Here is a 25,939-nt window from a genome sequence, read left to right as displayed (position 1 = left end):
TTCAGATGACCCAACTCCACCCAAATGTAAATGTTTAGTTTTGGGTACACTTAGGGCTAGATTTACTAAGCTGCGGGTTTGAAAAAGTGGGGATGTTGCCTATAGCAACCAATCAGATTCTAGCTTTCATTTATTTAGTACATTCTACAAAGTGACAGCTAGAATCTGATTGGTTGCTATAGGCAACATCCCCACTTTTTCAAACCCGCAGCTTAGAAAATATAGCCCTTAGCCTTTAAAGTGTACATACTGCCAAGATAAAGTGGTGGCAGCAATTTTACTACTCAAGAGAATCAGTTAACTAGGAGCCAATGATGTTACTAGTTGCTACTGAGCTGATTGGCTGCACAGTCATTAATAGTGGATCAGCCCACAACATGACAGTCACCCTTGTATGTAGGTGACTGGTAAACTTTTTTATTTCCATTTAGAAAATAGCTACATATCTCCAATACACTAAATGTTACACAGCATATTAAATGTAAGTGTGACAATAGAATTCCTTTAAACTGACAGTTTTTCTAAAATATATTCTATTTCTATTGGTAATAATATGATACCTATACTATCACGTGGGGTGGAAGTTGACTGTCCCGGTTCTGCCTCATTCTCGGCTTATTAAGTAGAGAATGAGATCGGGAGCTGCTGACTGGACAGGCTCTGGTGAAGCCTTGATGGACTGCGTGCAGGGCCATCTTTTCCATTGGGCACGATGGGCAGGTGCCCGGGGGCCCCATGGGCAAGAGGGCCCCATAGGCAGAGCTATTAATGAGGATAAATAATCCTGCAAAAGAAAAAAACCTGCAAAAAAAACATTCAAGGGTCACTGAGCAAGTATATCTATCTATCTCTATCTCTATATATCTATATCTGTATCTGTATACATCTTTATATCTATCTATCTATCTCTATCTCTATATATCTATATCTATATCTGTATCTGTATACATCTTTATATCTATCTATCTATCTCTATCTCTATATATCTATATCTATATCTGTAGCTCTATCCATCTATATATATATATATATATATGTGTGTGTGTGTGTGTAGGGGCCCCGGTGCACTGCTTTGCCCGGGGGCCCATAATGTTGTTAAGATGCTGCTGACTGCGTGGGCCACCTGTTGCCCACTGCCGATTTATACTGATCAGCAAATGGAAATATATAAATAACAACTGAATATATATATTTAAATAAAGTTATGTACTTTACATCTTGTGATTTACCAGGAAAACCATGGTTTCAACAGTTTTCCCTAGAATTCAGACTGTTCAGGCTTTTAAATTATCAGGACTAGTGGGAAAGCATGTACATGTTTGCTACATACCCCACAAGAGAAATCAAAGGGATGGAGACTGTACCCTTCATATAATATCTGTATTCCAGTTTTCTGTTATAATAAAATAATCCATATGCTAGACCTTAACTGCAATTGATTTTCTATAAAAGAGCTGCTTTTACAATAGACAGACGTATTTTCAGGAACTTGCTAGAACTCAAGCTATTTGAGGTAAAGTGGAGGCTTTTCCCATAGCAACCAATCAGATACTATCATTTGCTAGAAGGTTCTAGATCAGTGATGGGCAACCTGATACACGTCAGAGGCCACCAGTGGCGGATCCAGGGGAGAGCGATCGGGCCCCTGGCAGGGGCTTGCTGCCTGCGGCTGCACACTGTGTGCAGGTTCGTTCGGCAGAGACAGTCAGCGAGACGGGCAGCACACTATCCCTGCCTGTCTCTGCCGAACGGACCTGCACATAGTGTGTGGCCATAGGCATACTCAGCTGTCAAAAAGGGGCGGGGACTAAATCGCCCCTGGTAAAATTATATTCTAGATCCGCCCCTGGAGGCCACACTGGCGGCTCTCTAGCCTTCAAAAGGGCTGCAAATTACTCTTAATCTCAGTAATAAGTTAAAAGAATAAAATTAATTAAAGAAGGAGACACCTAACTGTAATAACATATCAGAAGGCATTTTAAATAAGTGTTACAAGCTATGACAAACAAATCTGACAATAAAGCAGAGAGTAGCTGGGAGTTGCAGGTGAAGGCTTGGAGGGCCCTGGGGCTGCCTGTTGTCCATCACTGTGCTAAATAAATGATTGCTAGAACCTGACTGGTTGCTATGGGCAACACCTCCACTTTTACTTTTTAAAAGGTTTGACAAATCTACCCCCTTGTGTGTAAATTTACACTTTAGGTAGCCACTAAGAGCCCGATATGTAGAAGTACAGCTAACATTCACTGAATGAATAATAGACTTATTGTTACCATTTCAAAATATAAAATATCTCTATCAGATCCAGTAAACAATCACTGCAAAGATTTACAGTAATCAGCTCATTAATGGAAACAAGGACATAATAATATACAAGTGTGTCTATATATCCAGCTACATCGTGCAAATTAGTGGACGAACCATGTTGTGATGCAAATACTGGGCAGATTCATTTTTACGCTGTGATTCATAGATGAGTTAGGACAGTGTTGGTTAACCTGTGACACTCCAGGTGTTGTGAAACTACAAGTCCCAGCATACCCTTCCAGTAATAAGCTGCTATATATTGGCAAAGCATGCTGGGTCTTGTAATTTCACAACACCTGGAGTGTCACAGGTTAGCCAACACTGAGTTATGACATACCCCTTGTAAACTATGGAACAAGCAATAGAGCAACAATAACCTGTGACAAACAAGAAAATTCTTTCTAAAAATACAATATTGGAATTGTCTACTATTTACTGGAACATCTAGTAATCATTTATTTTCTCTTTCTATTGAACTTAAATGATAAGATTTTTTTTTAAAAAAATATGAAATTATCTACGAGTTTATGAAACATATAAAGTGCTCATAGAAAGATATTTGCATTAACAGATAATTCTGTATTCCCAGGCCTTCGATGAATAGCTCAGCAGAAAATTGATCTCCCAAGGCAATTCAGGTCACAGTGCTTCATAACCTTTATACGCTATGTCTGTGAGTTTGCCTGTCGCTCGCAGATAATGCACTTTGGATAATAATCCTATAATGGCGAATATAACATAAGTAACTATTTATCACTACGGTGTTACATCGGAGATTACACAGAATTATATTGACACAACTGACATTTCCTGTAATGAAGTTTAAACATCTGGGAATTTTGTTAATATCTATGTGTCAGGATGAACAAAATCCAAATATATCCGCTGCTTGTTATTATAACATGTAACTAAAGATTCCTTGACAAACATTGATCTTAAGCAAACATCATGGTATGTTAACTGTCCTGATGACATCCACATGACACGCAAAACATCCACATGACACGCTAAAAATTAAGTGTGTACCCTAGAGATTGTTTTACTTATCCTGTTACTTATTGTAAAAGTCCTGGTTAATGGCAATCATTGCTCACAGGCTTTTCATATACAAACAAGAAAACATACTGTGTAGATATTGGAGTGAAATCAATCATAGGCTGCTGTTCAATAGTGTGGAATTAGGAAGAATGTTTAATATATAACTTGTAGCCAATAGCAGCCAACCATTGAAATCTTCAGCAGAGAATAACAGCATTAAGTGATGTGTGCACAGGAAGTGTTTATAATTTGGCTGAGTCCACGGGTTCCAGCTTCCCCTGTCATGTGTGGTGCATTATGAAGTGCTAATGTATGACTATCATCATGAGAGCTATACTATAATAAACTACCATAATATGGCACTTTACAATCAGGTGATATGAGAGCACGGGGAAGCTGAAATCTGTGAATTCTATCAAAGGCTGTAAGTACAACCTCTTGCAGCCCGGATTCCAAGCAGTACAGACCACATATAAAACATAATTATGGCTATATCTTGTGCTAAAATTAGTGGTTCTACTTCCACTGTTGCATGGTGTGCAGAGGTTATGTGGCTGGAAGGTGAGGGGGCGGTAGATCCGCCACTGTCTGCACCCACTACCATCACAGAGCATGCATAGTGAAGCTCAAACAGGGAGCTTGAATTCTAACTAATATTTGCACCTATTATGAGCACAGCACAGGGGCCTAGTGGCTAGCACTTCTGCCTCACAGCACTGGGGTCATGAGTTCGATTCCCGACCATGGCCTTATCTGTGTGGAGTTTGTATGTTCTCCCTGTGTTTGCGTGGGTTTCCTCCGGGTGCTCCGGTTTCCTCCCACACTCCAAAATCATACTAGTAGGTTAATTGGCTGCTATTAAAATTGACCCTAGTCTCTCTCTGTCTGTCTGTGTCTGTCTCTGTCTATATTAGGGAATTTAGACTATAAGCTCCAATGGGGAAGGGACTGATGTGAATAAGTTCCATGTACAGCGCTGCAGAATTAGTGCTGCTATATAAATAAATGATGATGATGATGATGATGAAATACGCATAAGTTATTCTTCATTTAGCACTTGGTAAGCTATTCCTTATTTCTCTACATATTTTAGTCAAAGCTGTTATACACCTTGGTCTGTCAATGTAATATAATAGTATTTCTAGACATCAAAATAATTATATGGTCAAATTGTATTGGTTAATAAAGTAATTAAATTCCATTTGCGGGCCCCATTACAATATTTTAGGGGCCCCCAGTTACCAACCAAGTGTGAGAAAACACATATAGACCTGGGGCTTTGACAAAGGTGTTCATTGATTAGAATAGAGTTGTGCTCAGCATATGAAAAACAGATTCCAGAATCAGGGGCAAACGCAGGATTTGCAGATGGGGGTTTCCACACCACGCCACCAGCGGGCGTGACCAGCATGCATGGGGGCATGGTTATAGTATTAGACAGTGCTTGGCTGCTCTCCATCTCTTCCTATCACTATAATATACATGGGCAATGCTGCGTGCACTACTGTTAGGTGCACTCTCCCTTTTCAAGCACCCCCCCCCCCTCGGTTTGCCTATGAGAATGTGTGTGTTGTTCAAAAGAAGAGACATGTGGACATCACTGACTTTCAAGTCAGTGATGTCCACCCCTATGTTGCGTGACAAACCCCTTGTGCGCACCGCCGCTGCCTTGCAGAAACATGCGCACATTGTCCCGAATCCCCAACTTAAAATGTTCAGGTGTATAGTTTAGGTAATAGAAAAGTAAGTGGACTGTAAACATAATTGTTCTTCTCTTTTTTTAATTCAAGCATTCTTCTGCTATTTTGGTCACCTTTGCAGCCCATTGCTAATTTTATCTTTAATAATTGAATTCCCTTTATATACTGTTGTGGCTTTTTTATGCTGCAGTATCAGGATGCAGCAGTCATATTGGTATAGAAGTATTAGAATTCACATCACTGGAAACATTCTTTAGGCAATATTACTTGTGCATCAGTGAACTACGAGGGAAAGTAGGCAATTACAGGGCGTGCCCACAGTAACACAAATGATTAGCTGCAGGTTGCCAGAGGCTGGAGTGCTGATTGTATATAAACACTGAGTCAAATTACTTACCAATTGTTCACTTGAAGTATGGTGAGACCTGTGTCTTGTGCCAACTGCTTTTTCTGTTCTTCTGAAGGGTAGGGGTGCTGCAGGATAAAAGGGAGATATTTTCAATCCATGATTAGATCTCCTTTTGTTACAAAGAAAAAATATGCCAGCATGCAGTCAATAATTAAAAGCACAAAATGGTGAGGTGTGTCGTCCTTTTATTAGTTGTATACTACATCGTCTAATTATTAGGCAGCACAGACATACCAATTATAAGAATTAGTGAACTGAAGAAATAGCTATTAAGAATCCCGGCTATTCATTGATATTCCGTTTATCTTCAATTGGCACACAGTAGGAGTAGGAAACAAGTAAGTATAACACTGCACAACAATCACTTAAGCTGCTGCTTACACTAATTCCAAATTTAATTTACAGCATTTAAAAATAAGGGAAGATTTTTTTTTTTCCCTTTGCCGGTGCGATACGATTCCTCCGCATTATGTGGCTCATCAACGAAACGCTGGGAGTTTGAACGCGCGCCAACTTAAGGTCATTCTACAGCATATTTTGCTTGACATTAACATAACTGTCTTCGTCTAATCATGAGACAGAGAGGCCAAATGCTCTTATTGAAAAGACTTCTTTTAATTAATGTTATGGTTAATTGAGGTGTAAGATTTCCTATGAGAACCTAAATGTAGCTTGCGAAAGGAAAATTGCATCACGCTAAATGACTTATTAAAAGATGATAATTAACCATTTTAAGTTGCATAGTCAATATTGCTAGGGATCACATCTGGAGCACACAGAGAATTTACACAAATTGCTTACAGTATTTCTCGGCATGAGCACGGATTGTAGTCAGACGAACCTTATCCTTTAACCAGTGCAAACTACAATATTGTACAGACTAGGCCCCTGATGCAGTGAAAGTACCTCCTCTTCCTAGTGATGTTAATATAGAACACTTGAGGCATTTTACACTTTATTTGCTGCAGCTGGATTACATGCTTTACTGGTCATGGTCAGATCTGCTGTGGGCACGTGGGTACAAACCACGTTTTGCCCTCAACCACCCACAGGAATGAATGATTCCTATTGGCAACTCAGTTTTGTCAGTGGACTAATAAGGTCTATGCAAGGAGTACACCAATAAGTCCACATTGGAATTATAAAAACCAACCCTTAAAAACCTTCAGAGACCCACTCAAAATAGAGCTTTCTTATACTAAGGGCATCCCACATTCCGCTGTTATGATACTCTGTGCTTGTCTTCTGACCTAGTCCTTCAAAGTCAAACTTCAAAGTGTTGGTAAGTCTACAATTTGTAGAATACAAATCCAGGGTTTGTGTAAGAGGCGTGAATACCTGTATGCAGGGTCAAGCAAAAGATTTTGGTGGAGGGATTCTGTTTTTGTATATCGCCAAAAATCTATATTCTATGTATATATATATTTATATAAATGCATATATATGTGTTGTGGAGTATGATGGCTCTGTATAAATAACATTAACATTATACATACATACAATCCTTCAAACAAAGGAGTCAGTGCACATGCTTGTACAGTGCTACAAATGCCAGCACAAGAGTCTTTCTTTATGATCAGTGAGGCTGGTCCAGTGGAGGGGATTTCAAGCACATGTAAACCCCCCCTCATTGGTCTATTTGTTACAGTGCATGTTTCTGTGGGTGAGGATCCATGTGGCCTGCAAGTTCACATCACCTGTCTTGTCCTAGGCTGTGGCAGATGAGAGATTGTAACTTCAAAAATGTTTCTTTAGATTTACATATTTTATGTTAATTAAAATGTGACTATTAGGGGGAGATTGAGTTGCCGGTGATGTGACGCACGGACATCACGTCGACGTCCAGCTGCGCACATTGGCGGCAATTACAGTAGGAGTCTCCACTAACTTTAGGTGCGAGGAAAAATGAGCAGAGATTAAAGCCATAGCATCAGTGCGAGGTGTCTCCGTGGACGTACCCGGAGACACCTCATCTCTCCCGTAGACTATTCTTATATTTATTGAATGTGCTTAAGGCCTCCTGCACACAGGATCGCTGCCTTGTATCCTTAACATCTAATGCCTCACCAAAAAGATTAATACACCCTCATGTGGCAGCACAGTGGCCTAGTGGTTAGCATTTCTGCCTCACAGAACTGGGCTCATGAGTTCGAATCCCGATCATGGCCTTATCTGTGTGGAGTTTGTATGTTCTCCCAGTGTTTGTGTGGGTTTCCTCCGGGTGCTCCGGTTTCCTTCCACACTCCAAAAACATACTAGTAGGTTAATTGGCTGCTATCAAAATTGACCCTACTCTGTCTCTCTCTGTCTGTCTGTGTCTGTGTGTGAGTGTATATCTATATTAAGGAATTTAGACTGTAAGCTCCAATGGGGCAGGGACTGATGTGAGTGAGTTCTCTGTACAGCGCTGTGGAATTAGTGGCGCTATATAAATAGATGATGATGATGATTTTCTGTACATTCAATATGCTAATGACTGAGGTTACAACAATTCATAAATAAAGAATAAATATATAATTATTTACTATGCAATCTCTGCACTGAAATAAGGCAATGATCGTTACTTATTTATTCGTCTGGTTGTTTCATTTTACCAGTTGAAATGTAAACATGTTTAAATTATTTCTCGCATTTGCCTAAAACCCACATTTTAAACTGATGCTAAAACAGATAGAATTCATAATAAGTGAAGCTATGGATATCTTCTATACTGACCTTGGTTTTTACAATAATAATATATTTCTTCAAGTCTTTGGAAGAGTGGATGTAGATATAATTCTAGTATAAACACCACACCGAAACATTTTAAGTTTAGAACAAGGACACATTATAGAGTTCTTCAGAATACATTACATATACCAGCCAGCCCTATGCATATTATATACCACTATGTGAATATACAGAATTATTTATGGTATTCCTTAGCATTTATTTGTGTAGTGCCTTCATACTCCGCAGAGCTTTACAATCGTGAACAAACGTAGTTATAAAACCAGTGTAACATGTTTGAGTCTTGGTACGTAAGTGCTTTAAAAATATAAATAGGGTGACAGGAAAACTATTGTATCCAAAATGAAGGAGTTGTAAGCATTAGCCAGGACCTTGGTTGTAAACATCTAAACGACAAATGGAAATGAAAAATAAGACATTTTACCTGAAAGCTTGTTATAATCCTACACCCTTTCCACCAGAATCCACAGCTATAAGTAACGCGTTTATTTTGCTTCTGTAGTTTTTGATAAATAATATAGGCCACTTTGCATATATTTAATGTCAATATTTAATACCTGAATATACATTAGCTGTAACAAATGGACCTAATTGTATACACACATATGTGTAAGATTTGGAAATAATAATGCATCCATTTATAATACATGTATTTATTTGTGAGTTTGCAATCGTGCTAAAAGCAGACACCTGTGAGAAGACCGTTTCTGCCTTAGAACATGCTGCTTAGGCTAGCTTTTAATTCCATTAGCATTATTTGCTAAGACGGATTAGACATGCCCTAACATTTCTTCCATGCCTGCCTGCTGCACGTTTCACTGTACGCAGTCCTGTTGTTTTATAAAAAGCATTCCACCATTCTTCTGATTGACTGCTCAATGTGGCCTTTAAGAGGTGTAAAGGATATGTCAGTGTCAGTAAATCCAGTCTGATTTGCTTATTTTTACAACAAGAAAAATACAATCTGTATGCCAGTATAGATGTACTAATGTAGGCAAATATTTATTTTGCACGTGCAGTAGAAAGTGAGGATCTATGGCATGTACTGTGAAGATATGTTGTAATAGATTATACATATGTGATTTTAGGAACGCCAAGCAAAAGGAGACAGGGGGAAAAAAGCATTCTTGGGACTTGGTAGCAATAAAAAAAAATGTCTTTATTCAAATGTATTTTTTTTTTTTTGCTACAAAATCCTCTATCTATACAAACACACACACACAAACACACACACATGTATAGATATATATATATAAAAATATAAATATATATATATATTTATATATATATATATATAAATATATATATATATAGATATAGATATATACATATATATATAAATAAATACATATACATTATATATATATATATATATATATATATATATATATATATATATATATACATATAAATATATACATATACATATACATATAAATATATACATATACATATAAATATATACATATATATATATATATATATATATATATATATATATACATATGTGTGTGTTATATTGCTTCCCATCCCTGATAACTTTACTCTTTTGCGAACTAACTATAGCTCTATCTAGAGATGAATAAAACAACTCATCACGCTTTGGAGTTTAGCTGCTCTTTACCAGTTCAAGGGTCGCAAATCAAGTTCATTTGTAGGGAATTGTTATTAAGTACACTGAAGTCAGGGCTGTTTTATTAAAGTTGCAAAACAGGGACTTGCCCTGAACTATCATCATCATCATCATCATCATCATCACTGTTACAGATGCCGTAGCTGACTTACTAGTAGTACAATATGGATTTGTTGGCCCTAAGAACTTCTATCTCAGTCTCTTGGTGCCATATGAAGACATGAGACCCAATGTTTTCAATAGGAAATTCTGCTTTTTCATGGGTAAAGATAAGAGTTCAAATTAACTAAAAAACAACAAATGAATAACCAAAGACTAGTCTTTACTATATAATCTAAATATTAACCTTTACATCACTTTACCATTAGCCCAAGTTTTAAATCTTACATCAAGTTTTAACCTAAAAGCCATCATGAAGAACTGTAGTCTGTCTCCTCAAATTGTAAGAATGCAATAAACCATCACACATAATAATAATAATAATAATAATATGTTCCAGTGGAGATGTTTTTACTTTTAAGAAAACTTTACACATTCCAGTTTTGGGACAAGTCGCAAGGTTCACCTGATGTTAAGAGGATTGAGAACCCACTAATGTGACCATTGCCCTGGGCACACCAATGGCTCAAAGCAGCTCTGAGTGTAGTACAAGCATAGATATAGTTGATTGAATCATATATAAATAAAAAGATATATATATATATATATATATATATATATATAACCCAAGCTGTTTACATTGCATGTAGCGTGATCCTATGAACAGAAATGATGATCCTGTGATCTTATTGTAAGTAATTGAAGCAAACTGTGTTGAATGTGATAAAGAAAGCAATAATTGCTAGCTCACCTCAAGCCACTGAAAATGAGGACTTAATGTCTGTTATGTTATTCAATTGCTCTGCATTCTTTCCAAGAGACAAGACCAGACAAATTAGGCATCAAACAATATCAAATTAATTTAGCCATATAAACATAAAACATAACAACAAAAAAACAAAAACACCCTTCAACTACAGCAAACAAAAATTACAAATACAACTCTATCATATAAAGCCATTTTCCCAAACTACTTTATGGTGTTTTCAAGTCATCTGAACTCTTTTTTCTGCATACTTATTGGCTTACTGTAGCAGAAACGTTCAATTTCATGAGAAATCTATAATTGCCATAATCACATGAAAGCCATGACTTCATGCAGCTAATCCTCCTCAGCCAATGGTCCATAATGACACGGACCTTTTAGCTGAAACTTAATATGCTTAAAAATACTTAAAGACTTTCCAACATTCTTTTTTCTTTTCTTAAAGTGATTTTTGGGGCTCGTGTGTTCTTTTTTGGAAGGTGGAGGTAGTCTGGGGAGAACGGCGAGGGATAATTAAGATGCTATCTCTAAATACAGCTAAGCAGAAGAAAGGCATGACCAGACAAGGTATCACAATGCCACAGGCTACTCTGCCAAAAAGAAATTTCAAGTTCACATTCTAAAGTCAATTACTGCTGTGGACAAAGAGAAATTAAGAAAAAATAACTGACTAAAAAGATCACAAGTCAAGATTACCATCATGTGACAAAACTACCAATTAATCTTCTTTATTGCAGTTATTCACTTCTAGACTTCAAGTTTCAAAAGAAAAACATACCAAATATTCTTTGTATTTTATTTGCACTTAGAATAGAAAGCTTGACAAAAGACAAATAGTCTAAGAGGGTACAGAGTATGTCTTTTTTTCGGTGTGTATTGATTTGCTACAAGCAACATCGTCATTCTGTGCTCTTCCGATGTGACTGACCCATCGGTAGACACCTAATAAGCAGGCCACACCTCTCCCTATTTGTCCAATGAAAGTCTTCCGTTTCTCCTTTGTAAATCTAGAACTTGGAATGCTTATTTAGATTAAATGGTAACTCCTCCCCCAAAAAGTGTAGTTTTCATAGGAATGGGAGAGAAGGAGAGTGGTACAAATCCATTACAGCCTTTGGAGACCTTGGCAGATCTGGCACTTAGTACAATGCACCTTTTTAAGGAGAATTTTATGGATATTTTGCAAATGAGCACCTGTAAATCTGGCCGCAGACCTTGTAGTACCATAGATTATATGAGGCAATTGATCTGATCTTGTGGGGTGTGTGTTCCAAAAACATGGAAAATGTCTGGTAACAATCCTGCTGAATGTAACTGGCAGAGGACGGAAACTTCCCCTTGTGGATGGTCATCTTCCAACCGCTCTAATGGGCCCAAGTGACCTTGGGGATTTTTTGGCCACTTGGCCCAAGTGCCAATTGGCTTAATGTTGTACAAATTGGACAGTGATCCCATCAGCTGACTCTTGGGCCCTGACGTAGGATAACCGCATGTGTGGTCAGCTTGAGGTTCAGGTTATTAGAATTTAAAACATAAAAATTTGACTTGTGTCCTAAAGATAGTCATTAGAATTTAAAAAAAAAATGTTGTTTCTAGAATGGTAAATTCTCACCAAGCAGCTTTACCTCCATACAAGCTGTAAAAATATGTCCGTACCTTACTTGTGAAGCAGTATATCCTGCAAGTATACAGCTACCGTGTTCCACAAAACAATTGAAATAACCCCATAGCTGAAACCACTTTAAAGCGTCTGAGGAAATCCGTCTATCCTCTGCAAACAACGAGTTGAGACTTTTGCCTGGTTGTCTCCATTAGCCTTGTACCATTATCTCTTAAAAGCTTAATTATTTGCAAACAATTGATCAAGATGGGAATATGAGAAAGGATTTTCTGGGACCAAGGGAGAACTACAATGCATTAGTACAGCAAACAAAATTACCTTTACTTCTCACAAAAGAAATTAATGATTGGGACCATGTATAAGGGAGAGCGGTACTTGTAATGATTCTCCTGGAGTGCTCTCTATTTGATCTGTGCTAACACCTAACGAATGAGTGAAAGCCATAAAACAGAGATTATGTATGAGAAAGCTGACCCTCTTTCCCAGAATCATTGCTACACATGCCTTGGATTTAGAAGAATGAACGGTTGATTTCCTGTCAGGCTCTTGTCTGTTGTTTCACTCTAGAGAAAGGCAATTTTCTATTTTGTTTTCTTTAGCTATTTATTTAAATATTCTTCAAGCAAAATAAAAACAAATATTCTGACTGTTTTGCGAAATGGCGGAGATTTAACAAGCTTTTCTGCACAGTTAAAAATAGCCCTTTCTTTAAACAGAAGGTAAACAGCACGGAACCATACATTTCTTCTGGCTCAATGGACACCTGCCCTTAGAACCTTACAATCTAATTTTAGTGCCAGAGCAGCAGCAACTTACCCAAGATCACAAGGGGGAATTTAGACTGGGCTAGCTGATTTCTAAAAATTGTTAGCTCAAAACAAGAATATATTTATTATATGGGGGTATGCAATTTATGTAGAGGTTAAATTATATTGTGAATGAGTGCAGGATGCGCCACTCAGGTCCTATATATCTATATATATGATATAATTAATTTTCAATATATTCTTCACTCCTTTGTGTAAGTGTGCACCAAAGGAAAACCCTATTGCCAATTAGTGACAAGATTAACATAGATGGTGTAAAAACATGGTAAGTCTGACAGAGTAAACATCTAACTTTTAATAATGGCTGGTACCAAGGAGCTGGCTGGGAACATCTGGCCTGGGGGGGAAAAACGCTAGCAAGTGGCCAAGGCATTTTAAGCAATGTGCCGGAACGTAAAATGTGAGTGATAATGGTTTGCCTAATGTAGGAGTAGTTTTATATAGCCAATCATATATATGAAAAAATGTTATGTCATAGAGCTCTAAGCAAATGCAACACAGCGCCAATTGACTAGTATTAACTGCAGACTACCATACAATACAGAGAGGATCATAGTGACCAGCATACAATACAGAGGGCATGTTAGTGACTGACATACAATACACAGAGCATCTTAGTGATCTCTATACAATATATAGCGCATTCTAGTGGCCCATATACAATACAGAGAACATCATAGTGATCTCTATACAATATATAGAGCATTCTAGTGACTCATATAAAATATATAGAATATCTTAATGACTGCTTTACAATATAGAGAGCATCTTAATAAACAATATACATACAGCAGACATTTTAGTGATCTCTATATAATATAGAGTGCATTCTAGAAACTTCTATACAATACAAAGAGCATTCTCGTGATCTCACAATGCATACTAGTGACTACAATTCAGTGGTAACCATGGTGGCTTTACTATACAACCCAGATCTATGATTCTATGGTGGCTTTATTATACCACCCAACAGTCCCAATTTAGATGGGACTGTCCCGATTTAACAGCTTTGTTCCCTAATGGGCAGCTTTCTGCAGTTGGGAGGTGTGTCCCATTCACTGCTGCTCTGCATACAAAGGTAGGATGAAGTATCACTACAATTAAAGTGTTCCCAACGCTGTTCTCACTAAGATTAAAGATCTGGGGGCAGATTCAAAACCAAAAAATCCATGCGAGGTGCCTCTGGAATGGCTGCAAGACACCTTGCGCGGATTTTTTATAACAGAACTAACGCTAACTCTTGCTCGCACCCCATAGAGGTGTGAGCAAAAGTGGTCATTGATTTTTACCATAATATCGGTAAAAATGCGCGGCCGCAATATTTATAGAAACATTGCAGCAAATTGAATCTGTCCCCTGGAATTGATGAATTGGTGTTAAAGGATAATTTCACCCTAAACTGAATTTTCTTTCCTAACACGCTCAGCTCTTAAATGATTACTTCACCCTATAGACAGGTTTCTTGGTAGGATTCAACAATATCCTTAGTGAAACCCACTTTGATAAAGGTTACTTACCGGTAGTTCAACATTCAAACTCTCAATATTGAGTGGAATTATTCTTTAAGGTATGAATTTGTTGTGAACATTCAATTGTATAGTGTCACAATAAACAGCTGGGGCCTGATTCATTAAGGCTCTTAACTTAAGAAACTTCTTATTTCAATCTCCTGGACAAAACCATGTTACAATGCAAGGGGTTTTCTGTTTTGCACACAAGTTAAATACTGACTGTTTTTTCATGTAGCACACAAATACTTGATAGCTTATTTGTACATTGAAATTGAAATTTGATATTTGTGTGCTACATGAAAAAAACAGCCAGAATTTAACTTATGTGCAAAACAGAAAACTTATTTGCACCCCTTGCATTGTAAAATGGTTTTGTCCAGGAGACTGAAATAAGAAGTTTCTTAAGTTAAGATGCTAAATGAATCAGGCCCTTGATTCTCAATTTATCAATCCCTCATCTATACTTATCTTTCCTTTACATAGCAAGGAAAGTCACACACAACATATGATTTTCGAAAGAAGAACCTTTTCCTTATTGTGTCCATTTAATAATGTATTTATAAAGAGGTAATCAAAGCCATAAGGAACCAATGCGCTATCATCACACACAATACAATGCAATACAAAACATTACTCTACCAACTTAATGTATCACCCTCCGCTAACATCAGATGAGTAGTCAGCAGAGCAATAACAGTGAGTAGCCAGAGTAGAATTTTCACATAATTAATTGTTAAAATTTCTTTTTTTGTAGAAACAGAAGTAATACAGTGAATCCACTGGGTAGTAAACTTTAATATGTTGGCGGATTTACTTCAATAAAGATCTTCTGTGTTGTTTCTAATTGTGCCTCTTAATCTTTTCAAAGGTGACTGCTTCATAACCTCTATCAATAGACTGCATGCTAATGAAAATGTTCCCTAGGGTGTGTACTACGGGTGATAAGCGCAGTTTGCACGTATTTGAAATGGGAGAGCGGGGAAATCAGTATTCAGCACATAAGCTCGGTTTCTCCTGTAGTGAGCAACAAAGACATAACTGTGATCATTTAACTTCCCCACTATCATATTAAATCATTATTATTATTAAATTTGCAACCTTTTTTTTATAAAAATCAAGAAGTTTTTCAACACCATTCCGAGTTTCCTTTCATAAGCAGAGACAGTACTGCAAGTAATGACATTAGGAAAGAAGTCGAGGCCACGGTAGACGCAGATGGAAAATGTCCAGCTTTTATATCTTAATGAACCGCCTTGTCCAAATGTTCTCCTTTCATCAGAGTTTCCACCACTGGCAGCCTTTGCGGATGCCAGGACAGTGATACAGGCATTATCTTATCTGCTCTGGTGACCGCGTATCAAAGAAAAACATTCTCTCCTTCATCCACATGCCCCCGTGACACTGTTTTGTAATGTATGAAGGAAATTTGAAAATAATCTTGCACAGAGCTCGCCGTGGAGATAACTGTAGTCCAAACACGACCTGTCTCGCCCCTCGTCCTCAGTAATTAATCTGAAATAAAAGTGTCTCTCTGGGTACAAATACAGAGGAAATCTGCATATTTGAGGGAACTATAAGATTATGCCAAGCAGACTTGAATTAAGGTGGCTAAGTGTATGTACCTCATTCTGGATAAAGAGTGAGACAGAATAATTCTTTAATATTTCATGAGCAGTGTGTTCCTTTCCCACATGGTATTTCATGTGTGAACAAGATAAGTGATGTCACTTCACAACTGATGCACTCTGGGCATATTTTTTTTAAAAGGTGCTTTCAGTCTGAACTTGAAACTTTAACGAGATAAAAAGGAGAACTAAACCCATGAAAATAATATAGATGCCAGGATATTGAGCCCAGTTTCTGTCAAGAGATTAAATTGTAAAAAAAAAAGTAGTCATTTAAGAAGTGCAAAGCGCCAGCTGCTCATTTAAAAAGCAGATTTGGACCATGGACCTCAATTTTCACAAATGCACCTAGATTTTCACCAAGGTGTAAGGTTTGATTGGAGCAAGTTTGAGTAGAAGCCATAGGGCATAAGTTGGGTGGAGTGTGAGACTTGCCAGTAAATTAAGGAGCAGGCACATCACTGTACCTTGTTTTGCAAAGCTGTGCAAAAACGAGCTAGGATGAACCAATCTTCATGACAATACAGCCCATCAATCCATGAGGAACCTGTGACATCACTGAGGTTGCAGTAATACTATTCAAATGATGTCATTGGTCACTAGTGAATTGATTGGCAGCCATACTCGTGGCTGAAAAATGGCTGCCTCCAGTGTCTAGGTGACAGGTGTAGTTTAACAATTTCAGAAATGTCACTGTTTATGCAAAACATTTCTGCAACAACCAGCAAATGTAATCAGCAGATACACATACAATGATGCTATTTGCACCCATAATTCAAGGATTTTTCTAAAAAAAACATTATGATTTTTTTTTATTAAATGTTTATTACGCATTCCTTAAAATAGCTTTAAAATTGGTCAATGCATATTATTTTATTGTGTTAATGTGTTAGTCTCCGTCCTGTCAAGTGGGATTAGTCACTCTTCCCGTAAAAGAAAAAAAAACATTACCTCTTGTTAATTTTCAGTCTTACTAGTTTCAAGTTTAGTAAATATATTTGTGAATGAACAGTGCACCCATATCTGAGTTGAACAAATATATTTGCAGAGTACTTATAACAGTATCCTCCCCTGCTTAATTATTTCTGAGATTACAATACTATGATGTTACAGATAACTCTCATATTACTGTGGACAAAACCAGTAACCTGGAACACCTGTTCTTTTCTAAAACTCGTCCAGTCTAGTTTATTCTTTGTCAGCAGTTGGAATTACCGAAGAAATAGAGATTGTTATGTCTTATGAAGGGGTGTGGAGCTGCTGGGAAGGAAAGGAAGTTGTGGGGAGTGAGCAAGGGTTTCCTAGATAACAGTTCTGCAATGGCTGACGTAATGTGTCTGATGTATGGTATCTTTAAAAGTGTATTTTTTAATGAGTGGTTGGAAGCAAGGGAAACAAATTGCTGGGAAATGCACAATTATATATAGGAAACCGACCAACTTTTTTGTATCTAGTTCAAAAACGTCTGCTCAGAGCAAAGGGCAGCAAATGATAACACATCAATATGTGTCGTTAGTGCTAAATTCAATAAATAAAAATGAACAACTGCTCCTCCTAATCACAGCTACTTTAGCTAATGGGTGTATGAGGAGGGGGTGCTATATGTGGGGGAGGGGGATTTCATTTAATTGACACTAGCAGTAGAACTTGCAGTGCATGAGCTTTCATTGGTCCAGTTTCTCATGTAAAGGCACATGAACTACCTACCTGGAATATTCCTCATTAGTGCTATATGAGTGACAGCCAATGGACTTTTTATCTGTTTTATTCAAATCAGGTAAAACATGACCCCAAGCATTCTGGTAGGCTGAGGACTCCACGCACACAGATGCAGTCATCAGCCAACTAGATTTTCTAGCTGGTCTTTGATTTGGCAATTGCTGGTTGTAATTTGGCAGACACATATAGCAATACTAATTCCTATGACAAGTGCAAAAATGGTTGACCAAATTGCATAATGTATGGTCAGGTTTCCTGGCAGAATTCAACAAGCTGAATATTTAATAAGTGTGATTTCAGGTACCGTGTTGCTGGATGAACAGAAGGCAATTAGGAGTGGTTGGTACTTAAAATTCTTTGCAGGACAGGAATATTTCATCATCGTCATCATTTATTTATATAGCGCCACTAATTCTGCAGCGCTGTACAGAGAACTCATTCACATCAGTCCCTGCCCCATTGGAGCTTACAGTCTAAATACCCTAACATAGACACATGCTCACACACAGGCACAGACAGAGAGAGAGAGAGAGAGAGACTAGGGTCAATTTTGATAGCAGCCAATTAACCTACCAGTATGTTTTTGGAGTGTGGGAGGAAATAGGAGCACCCGGAGGAAACTTACGCAAACACAGGAAGAACATACAAACTCCACACAGATAAGACCATGGTCGGGAATCAAACTCATGACCCCAGTACTGTGAGGCAGAAGTGCTAACCACTAGGCCACTGTGCTGCCCTATATTTATGGACTAAAACCTTAAAACCCCACCGTAGCTCTCTGCACAGCTTACCACCTGAAGTATGTTAACAACTCATGACAGCAGATGAGTTATCTATGTAATCATATCTATCTATCTATCTATCTATATCACTAGAAGGGTCCCGCAGCTCAACACATAGGGCTAGATTTACTAAGCTGCGGGTTTGAAAAAGTGGGGATGTTGCCTATAGCAACCAATCAGATTATAGCTGTCATTTTGTAGAAGGTACTAAATAAATGAAAGCTAGAATCTGATTGGTTGCTATAGGCAACATCCACACTTTTTCAAACCCGCAGCTTAGTAAATCTAGCCCATAGAGTGTTCCCTAATCCCAATATTTGAAACTCTAACCAGATGCCATTAGTTTTAACTAATTACTATTATGATTTTATTATTATGGGATTTTGTGTGTTTTACCCACATAAAAATACTAAGTCAACCCATTACTCAGCATACATAAAAAAGCAGAGCAATCCATACCATTCATACAAGTCCTATATTTTTAGTATAAGTGTATGTACCACATCTCAGCCATAGTTTCTACCTCTGACTCTTAATAACCAAACTTAAATCTTATATGTTATTTTATTTTAATGTTCCGAATTAGGCTTGCTGTTCCAGTGAATGCTTTTTTTTTTGTCCCTGAGTGAAGATTATCAAAGATGCACTTTGTGCTAGTCATTTGCATTACAAAAGCCGGGCATAGCGTAGTCTTAGAACATAGCTTGAATTTATAGTAGCTGAGCGCTGTATCTTTATAAATACTTGAATGTAAACGAGGCTGCTCCTAGCTGTGAAAACACTCAGTGGAGCATTGTATTTTCAAATGCCTCCACAATTTGTGAGACCATGTTCCATGTGTACACACCATGATATATACATACACTCACAGAGGAGCATATTAAGGTTGCATTTTCCTGTGCAAATGACAGATGCATAAATATGCAATCTGATGGTAAATCAATCAGAGATTTCAGGGGCAAATAAAAAAAAAAAGAATTTATATTATACAGATGACTCTGAAATGATTTATTTTGTTGGCGAGGTATATAAAAGTAGAGATACATTCTGATATTAATACTAATGATAATAATCATAATTATTTCAATATAATTAGTAGTCATTATAAGCAGAGTTAGTTTCCACTTTATTTGTAATAAACATTCAGTGGGGATCATTATATCTATGTAAATGTGTACCTATTATTATTAGTAGGAAAACACAATAGCAACCAAAACCATTACGGTATCAGTTGGATAAAATAACTTAAGACATTTTACAATAGAGACCAGTAAACTTACAAAGCATTCATGTAGTAAAGGCAGCCAGGTTATCACTTTACATAATATTCATGAGAATGACCTCACAATTTACTGAGGATAGGATTATAGGATATCCATGCACACCACAAAATGATGGCCACCACTGTATGAAAATGCCATTGCCCAAAAAAAAACAAAAATTTGACTTAATATGAAACAGCATCATCTTAAAGCATCTTAAAGCATCTACATACTTAATGAGGCGATTCACACTGTTAAGCCCCGCAGATAGAGACATTGAATGTCAGGGGGTGGGGCTATAGTGACATGATCACGTCTTCACTGCCCCTCACCACTTGACTCAAAAAAGTGTCAGGTATGGCATAAAGGTGTTTTATACTGTAACTTTTTTTAACAGACTTAAATTATTGTCATCTGTTATTAGTCAATTTAGACAGAGAATACAGAGGTCTCCACAGTCACCACAGTGGCCTAGTGGTTAGCACTTCTGCCTCACAGCACTGGGGTCATGAGTTTGATTCCCGACCATGGTCTTATCTGTGTGGAGTTGTATGTTCTCCCTGTGTTTGCGTGGGTGTTCTCCGGGTGCTCCGGTTTCCTCCCACACTCCAAAAACATACTGGTAGGTTAATTGGCTGCTATCAAAATTGACCCTAGTCTATCCCTCTCTGTCTGTCCCCCTCTTTGTCTGTGAGTGTGTGTCTATATTAGGAAATTTAGACTGTAAGCTCCAATGGGACAGGGACTGATGTGAATGAGTTCTCTGTAGAGCGCTGCGGAATTAGTGGCGCTATATAAATAAATCATGATGATGATTAGGTCTCCCAGGAAGTCTGATGTACATAGACAAATCTTTCTCTCAGTGCCACAAGTATACTAAGTTCTAAAGGTCCTGAATCTTTTCCAGGTATTCTAGTGAAAGCAGCATCTTCACCAAAAGCAGCTTTTATTTTAGATCTAACAACTGTTGGGAAGTTTGCAAAATGTTATTTTTTTAAAAAAAAATATATATATGTATAGAAATATATACTGTTATTGTCAGAATCATATATTCATTCAACAAAAGAACTTCTAAAAGCAACTATGAAATGTTTTCTTCAAAGTACAGGCAGCAATGCAGATACAGTCAAAATGTGAGCACAAGTTGATGACAGCTTTATTAAGACTAGTATGGCCTTGTTTTATTTTATATCGCCCTGAAGCTACTTGTAAAAACTGCAAACACGACAGAATAAGTGAAATATTACACAAAGCTGATGACTTCATAAACCAATCATGTGAACCTTATTAATTCAACGACAACAAACAGAAGTTCTATCAATGTCTCCGGAAATATCAAACAATTTTTTCCTAAGTATTAAATTATTGTGAGTCAAAGGTAAATTATGTCTGACAGTTGAACGAAACACGATGTGATCAATACCAATGTAATTAATCAATCTGTAAGCTCAATACGCACCAGTCACTGATACTGTTTTGGTTTCTTCAAATTAGTAAAACTGAATAAATAATAGCAGACGCATTATTATTATCGTCAACTTTAGAACTGATGAAAAAAATGTGATCAAGGTGAACAGTATGGAAACTTGTCTATATAAAAATGTAGACTGAGGCAGCATGGTGGCATAGTAGTTAGCATTGCTTGCTCACAGTGCTGAGGTCATAGGTTCAATTGCGTGGAGTTTTGTTCTCCCTTTATTTGCTGGGTTTCCTCCAGGTAACTCCAGTATCTTCCCACAGCCCAAAAACATACTGGTAGCTTAAAGCGCTACGGAATATGTTGGCGCTATATAAATAAATGATGATGATGATGGTAGGTTAATAGGCTTGACAGAAATTTACACAAGTGTGTGTGTGTGTGTGTTTGGGTGGGGGGGGGTAAAGAATTTAGAATGCAAGTTCAAGAGGTGGCAGGGACTAGGTGAATGATTATATATTCTCTGTACAGTGCTGCGTAATATGATCGGCACTTTATAAATAACGATAATTATAGTATTTCTGATATTAAAAAAAACTAATCTCAGCTGAAGAACTCAAACAACCCATTTTGTAGGAAGCATTGAAATAATGAGTAATGGCTATTGATATAGTCTCTGATGTTGAGGTATAGGACCTTTCCACTACACCTATTGGCAAATCTGGAAACAAACCAAAAATGAAATGCTAATGTGCCTGTTCAATGATTTGCATATCACACATCACATAACGGAGTGCCAAACTCATAAATCTTTTAAATCAAGCATATGTTCGTATGTGCAAAAAATCCTTTTAAGCATGATGGCACAGTGGTCAGCATTGCAGCTTCACATGAGTTTGATTCCGACCAGGCCCCTATCTCAGTGGAGCTTCTATGTCCTCCCTGTGTTTTCCTGGGTCTCCTCTGGCTGCGCTGGATTCTTTCCATAGTCCAAGAAAATACTCCTAGATTAATTGGCATCTGATTAAATTAACCCTAGAGTGTGTGTCTGTGTGTATGATAAGCAGTATAGATTGTAAGCTTCACTGGGGCAGGGATTTGAATGATTAAATATTTTCTGTAAAGCGCTCCGTAACATGTAGGCATGTAAATAAATAACTGTTGTGATTAATAATAATAATAATAATAATAATAATAATAATAATAATAGCAATGTGTACATGATTGTGCCTGTATCTCTGCACATCTATGTCTTACTTAAAGCTTCTCAGGCCTTTTTCACGCTAGAGACTAAGGGCTAGATTCACTAAACTGCGGGTTTGAAAAAGTGGGGATGTTGCCTATAGCAACCAATCAGATACTAGCTTTCATTTATTTAGTATCTTCTACAAAATGACAGCTAGAATCTGATTGGTTGCTATAGGCAACATCCACACTTTTTCAAACCCGCAGCTTAGTAAATCTAGCCCTAAGTGACAGCTAGCACAATGGAGGCCAATTGAGTGGGCCTATTCGATAAAATAATCCAAAGTTTTCCCATCCTGACACTATGGTGCTATAATCTGCCACAGGCAGAGTCACCCATGTGCTATATAGTGTAGTCACCTTCAGCTTTTAATAGTACATCATTGTTATAAGGAAGCATAGTCTGGCCAAGGTTAGTACACATATTTTATCAGGATATTTCACTTTGAAGCATGCCTACTAGTAATAATTGTCCTGTAAGCTGTTAACTCTTAAGAACCTCAGCTCTTTCTACAGCAAATCATTTTTTTTTTTCTTATGGCGTGAGTTGGGGAATTACAATTACACATACTTGCCAACTCTCCCGGAATGTCCGGGAGACTCCCGCATTTTGTGAGAGTCTCCCGGACTCCCGGGCGAGTGTGGCAATCTCCCGAATTCTGCCCACTTCACTAGGAAGTGCCCCACTTCCTAGTGAAGTGGGCAGAATTAGATCCCAAACGCCGCGATTCCCGGTGAATCGCGGCGTTTGGCCCCGCCCCCGCTGTCAAATGACGCAATTTGCGTCATGACGTCACAGGGGGCGGGGCCGAAATGACGCGATTTCGGCCGCCCCGCCCCTTCACGCCCCCCTCCACTGGCTGGCTCCCGGAAGGGAGCTGAAGAAAGTAGGTAAGTATGCAATTACAACATTATTAAACATCTTCCCAACAAAATAAGTGGTACATAATTTTCAGTGTTAATTCCCCCACTTAAATACAGTTATAGTGTAGCTTCATCTCATTAAAGATCATTGTCCCCAGAAGACTGTTGAATTTAAGGAGGACTCTCACAGTTCCACACCTGCTGCTCAGGTTGCTATGTGATGATGGCTGAATACAAACAGCAGATTTGAGCTTGCTGGACTGCAACTGATGAGCCTAGGCTAATTCAGAGGTGATTATGTAGTTTACTGGACCACTAAACCTCTTTAAGCTTGTAATTACTGCCTATTTGAGTAAAGAACATTCAAAAGCAATTCGCTTGCATCGTGCCTGCCACAGCTGGAAGCTGCCTGCCAGCATTCAGAGGGGACATTCAAATCTACAGGGACAGGGGATTCAGGCTCTGCTAGCAGGTATTAACATCAGCGGCCAAGTGCTTTCACATTCCTCCTCACCTTTCACCATCAAGTACACTGTTACCTCCGTAGCAATATCAAGTGAGAGGAGGTGTGGTTTTGGTAATGCCAATCCCACACTCTCCATGTTCAATACCCCAGTCGCCCTAAAATAAAGTGTGGGGAGAACTAGGAAATCAATTACCTACAATATTTTAGTTACCTATTTTACTCCACAAATGGACCGGACTGACATGAGTACTTCATCATCACCATTTATTTATATAGCGCCACTAATTCCGCAGCGCTGTACAGAGAACTCATTCACATCAGTCCCTGCCCCATTGGAGCTTACAATCTAAATTCCCTAATATAGACACACATTCACACACAGACAGAGACAGAGACAGAGACTAGTGCCAATTTTGATAGCAGCCAATTAACCTGCCTTTATGTTTTTGGAGTGTGGGAGGAAAATGGAGCACCTGGAGGAAACCCACGCAAACACGGGGAGAACATACAAACTCCTCACAGATAAGGCCATGGTTAGGAATTGAACTCATGACCCCAGTGCTGTGAGGCAGAAGTGCTAACCACTAGGCCACTGTGCTGCCCCTACTTAGTACTTAAAAGTACTTATTAATAGAAACAGTATAAAACATGAGCTATGTGTATGCTATATCAGGCTGGTAGGCACATTTTCCCCTGAATTGCATAACTTGAACATCAGACATGACATAATTTAAAATATTTAGTTAGCCCATGGTGAACAGCAAGTGGTGATTCTTGTTTGCTGTAAACCAGTTTTCAATCAGTCTTATAAAGAGGACATTGTCAGACCTTTGAGCAATTTTTTCCAGTTTATATTCGGGTATTTATGTGAATAGGTGCGTTTATTTGCAAGTTGTGATTATTTAAGTTCTGTCAGCCTGTGAATTGTAAGGGCTGCACGTTGGTGTATTGTAGATAGATACAGTCACACTGTGACTGATAAAATGTAACTGTATCCTGTGTTGTTTCATTTATGACTATCGCTCCGTTATCTCTGCTGCACTCATAGCCACAGTTTCTCTGGTATTGTATAGCGAGCCGCACTGACAACTGACTGGTATAAAGTCGGTTTTTGTACTCCTGACACTCAACAGTTGCACTTTGTGCAGTTGTAGAGCACAAACTAACTTTGTGTTGTGTGCAGGACAGAAGTTATGAAAATATTGTCTGTTTTTATATTCTACCGTTGGATAAAGATATTTCTGTGTGAAGCACATAGTTTGTTTACACATAGAAACGTTTGATAAATAAAATGTCTGTTATACTTGAAATAAAAATGTAACACATGTAGGTAAACTTTTGATTTTCTTCATATAATAAATGTTCAATACCTGGTAACAGTGCCCACAGCCTTCTACTTTATGAGGGACTAAAGGTGCCAATATTATGGGAGCTACAAAAAGGCGCTGTACTTTTATTTTACGTATGCAATATTATGGGCATGGCGGAAAATGTACCCAGAAGATAACCGCCGATAATCAGGATGTGTGTGTGGCCATCTTACAGGTTCGACCAAAGGTTCAGAACAATTGACAGTTGTCTCTCATCTGATTTGGCCAACAACGCTAACTGAAATGGCACGAGTCTCTTCCTTTATACAAACTAACAAACATTTGTATATGACTTGCGGGCACGTTACAAGTATTATCGTTTTTAAATATTATTAGATCTCTCATCAAAGTAAATAACACTCATTTGGTGTATCAAACTTATTCACTTCACCCCACAACCTGCTGCCTTGGACATCTGCCTCAGGTATCATCATTATAGGCACACCCTGTCTGGAAATTAAATCCATGTCCATTTAAAGGGATAACACATTTGCCAAGCCAACTTAATACCTATTTCTGATAAATGAAAAAACATATGTTTGCAC

The 25,939-nt window shown here is 37.9% G+C and overlaps 1 protein-coding gene across 4 annotated transcripts in view; it reads right to left on the bottom strand.

The window, feature by feature from the left end:
- MEIS1 (Meis homeobox 1) overlaps positions 1-25,939 on the bottom strand; it is a 116,655-nt gene that overhangs the window by 20,106 nt on the left and 70,610 nt on the right. For all 4 annotated transcript variants that reach the window (XM_075203916.1, XM_075203918.1, XM_075203917.1 and 1 more), the window contains exon 9: positions 5,443-5,519. In XM_075203916.1, the coding sequence (XP_075060017.1) occupies positions 5,443-5,519 (77 nt within the window). The remainder of the gene's footprint in view (positions 1-5,442; positions 5,520-25,939) is intronic.

This window comes from Mixophyes fleayi, chromosome 3 (assembly GCF_038048845.1).
Source record: "Mixophyes fleayi isolate aMixFle1 chromosome 3, aMixFle1.hap1, whole genome shotgun sequence".
Lineage (NCBI taxonomy): Eukaryota > Metazoa > Chordata > Amphibia > Anura > Limnodynastidae > Mixophyes > Mixophyes fleayi.
Note: the sequence above shows the minus strand (reverse complement) of the source record. Positions and strands in the feature narration are given on the sequence as shown.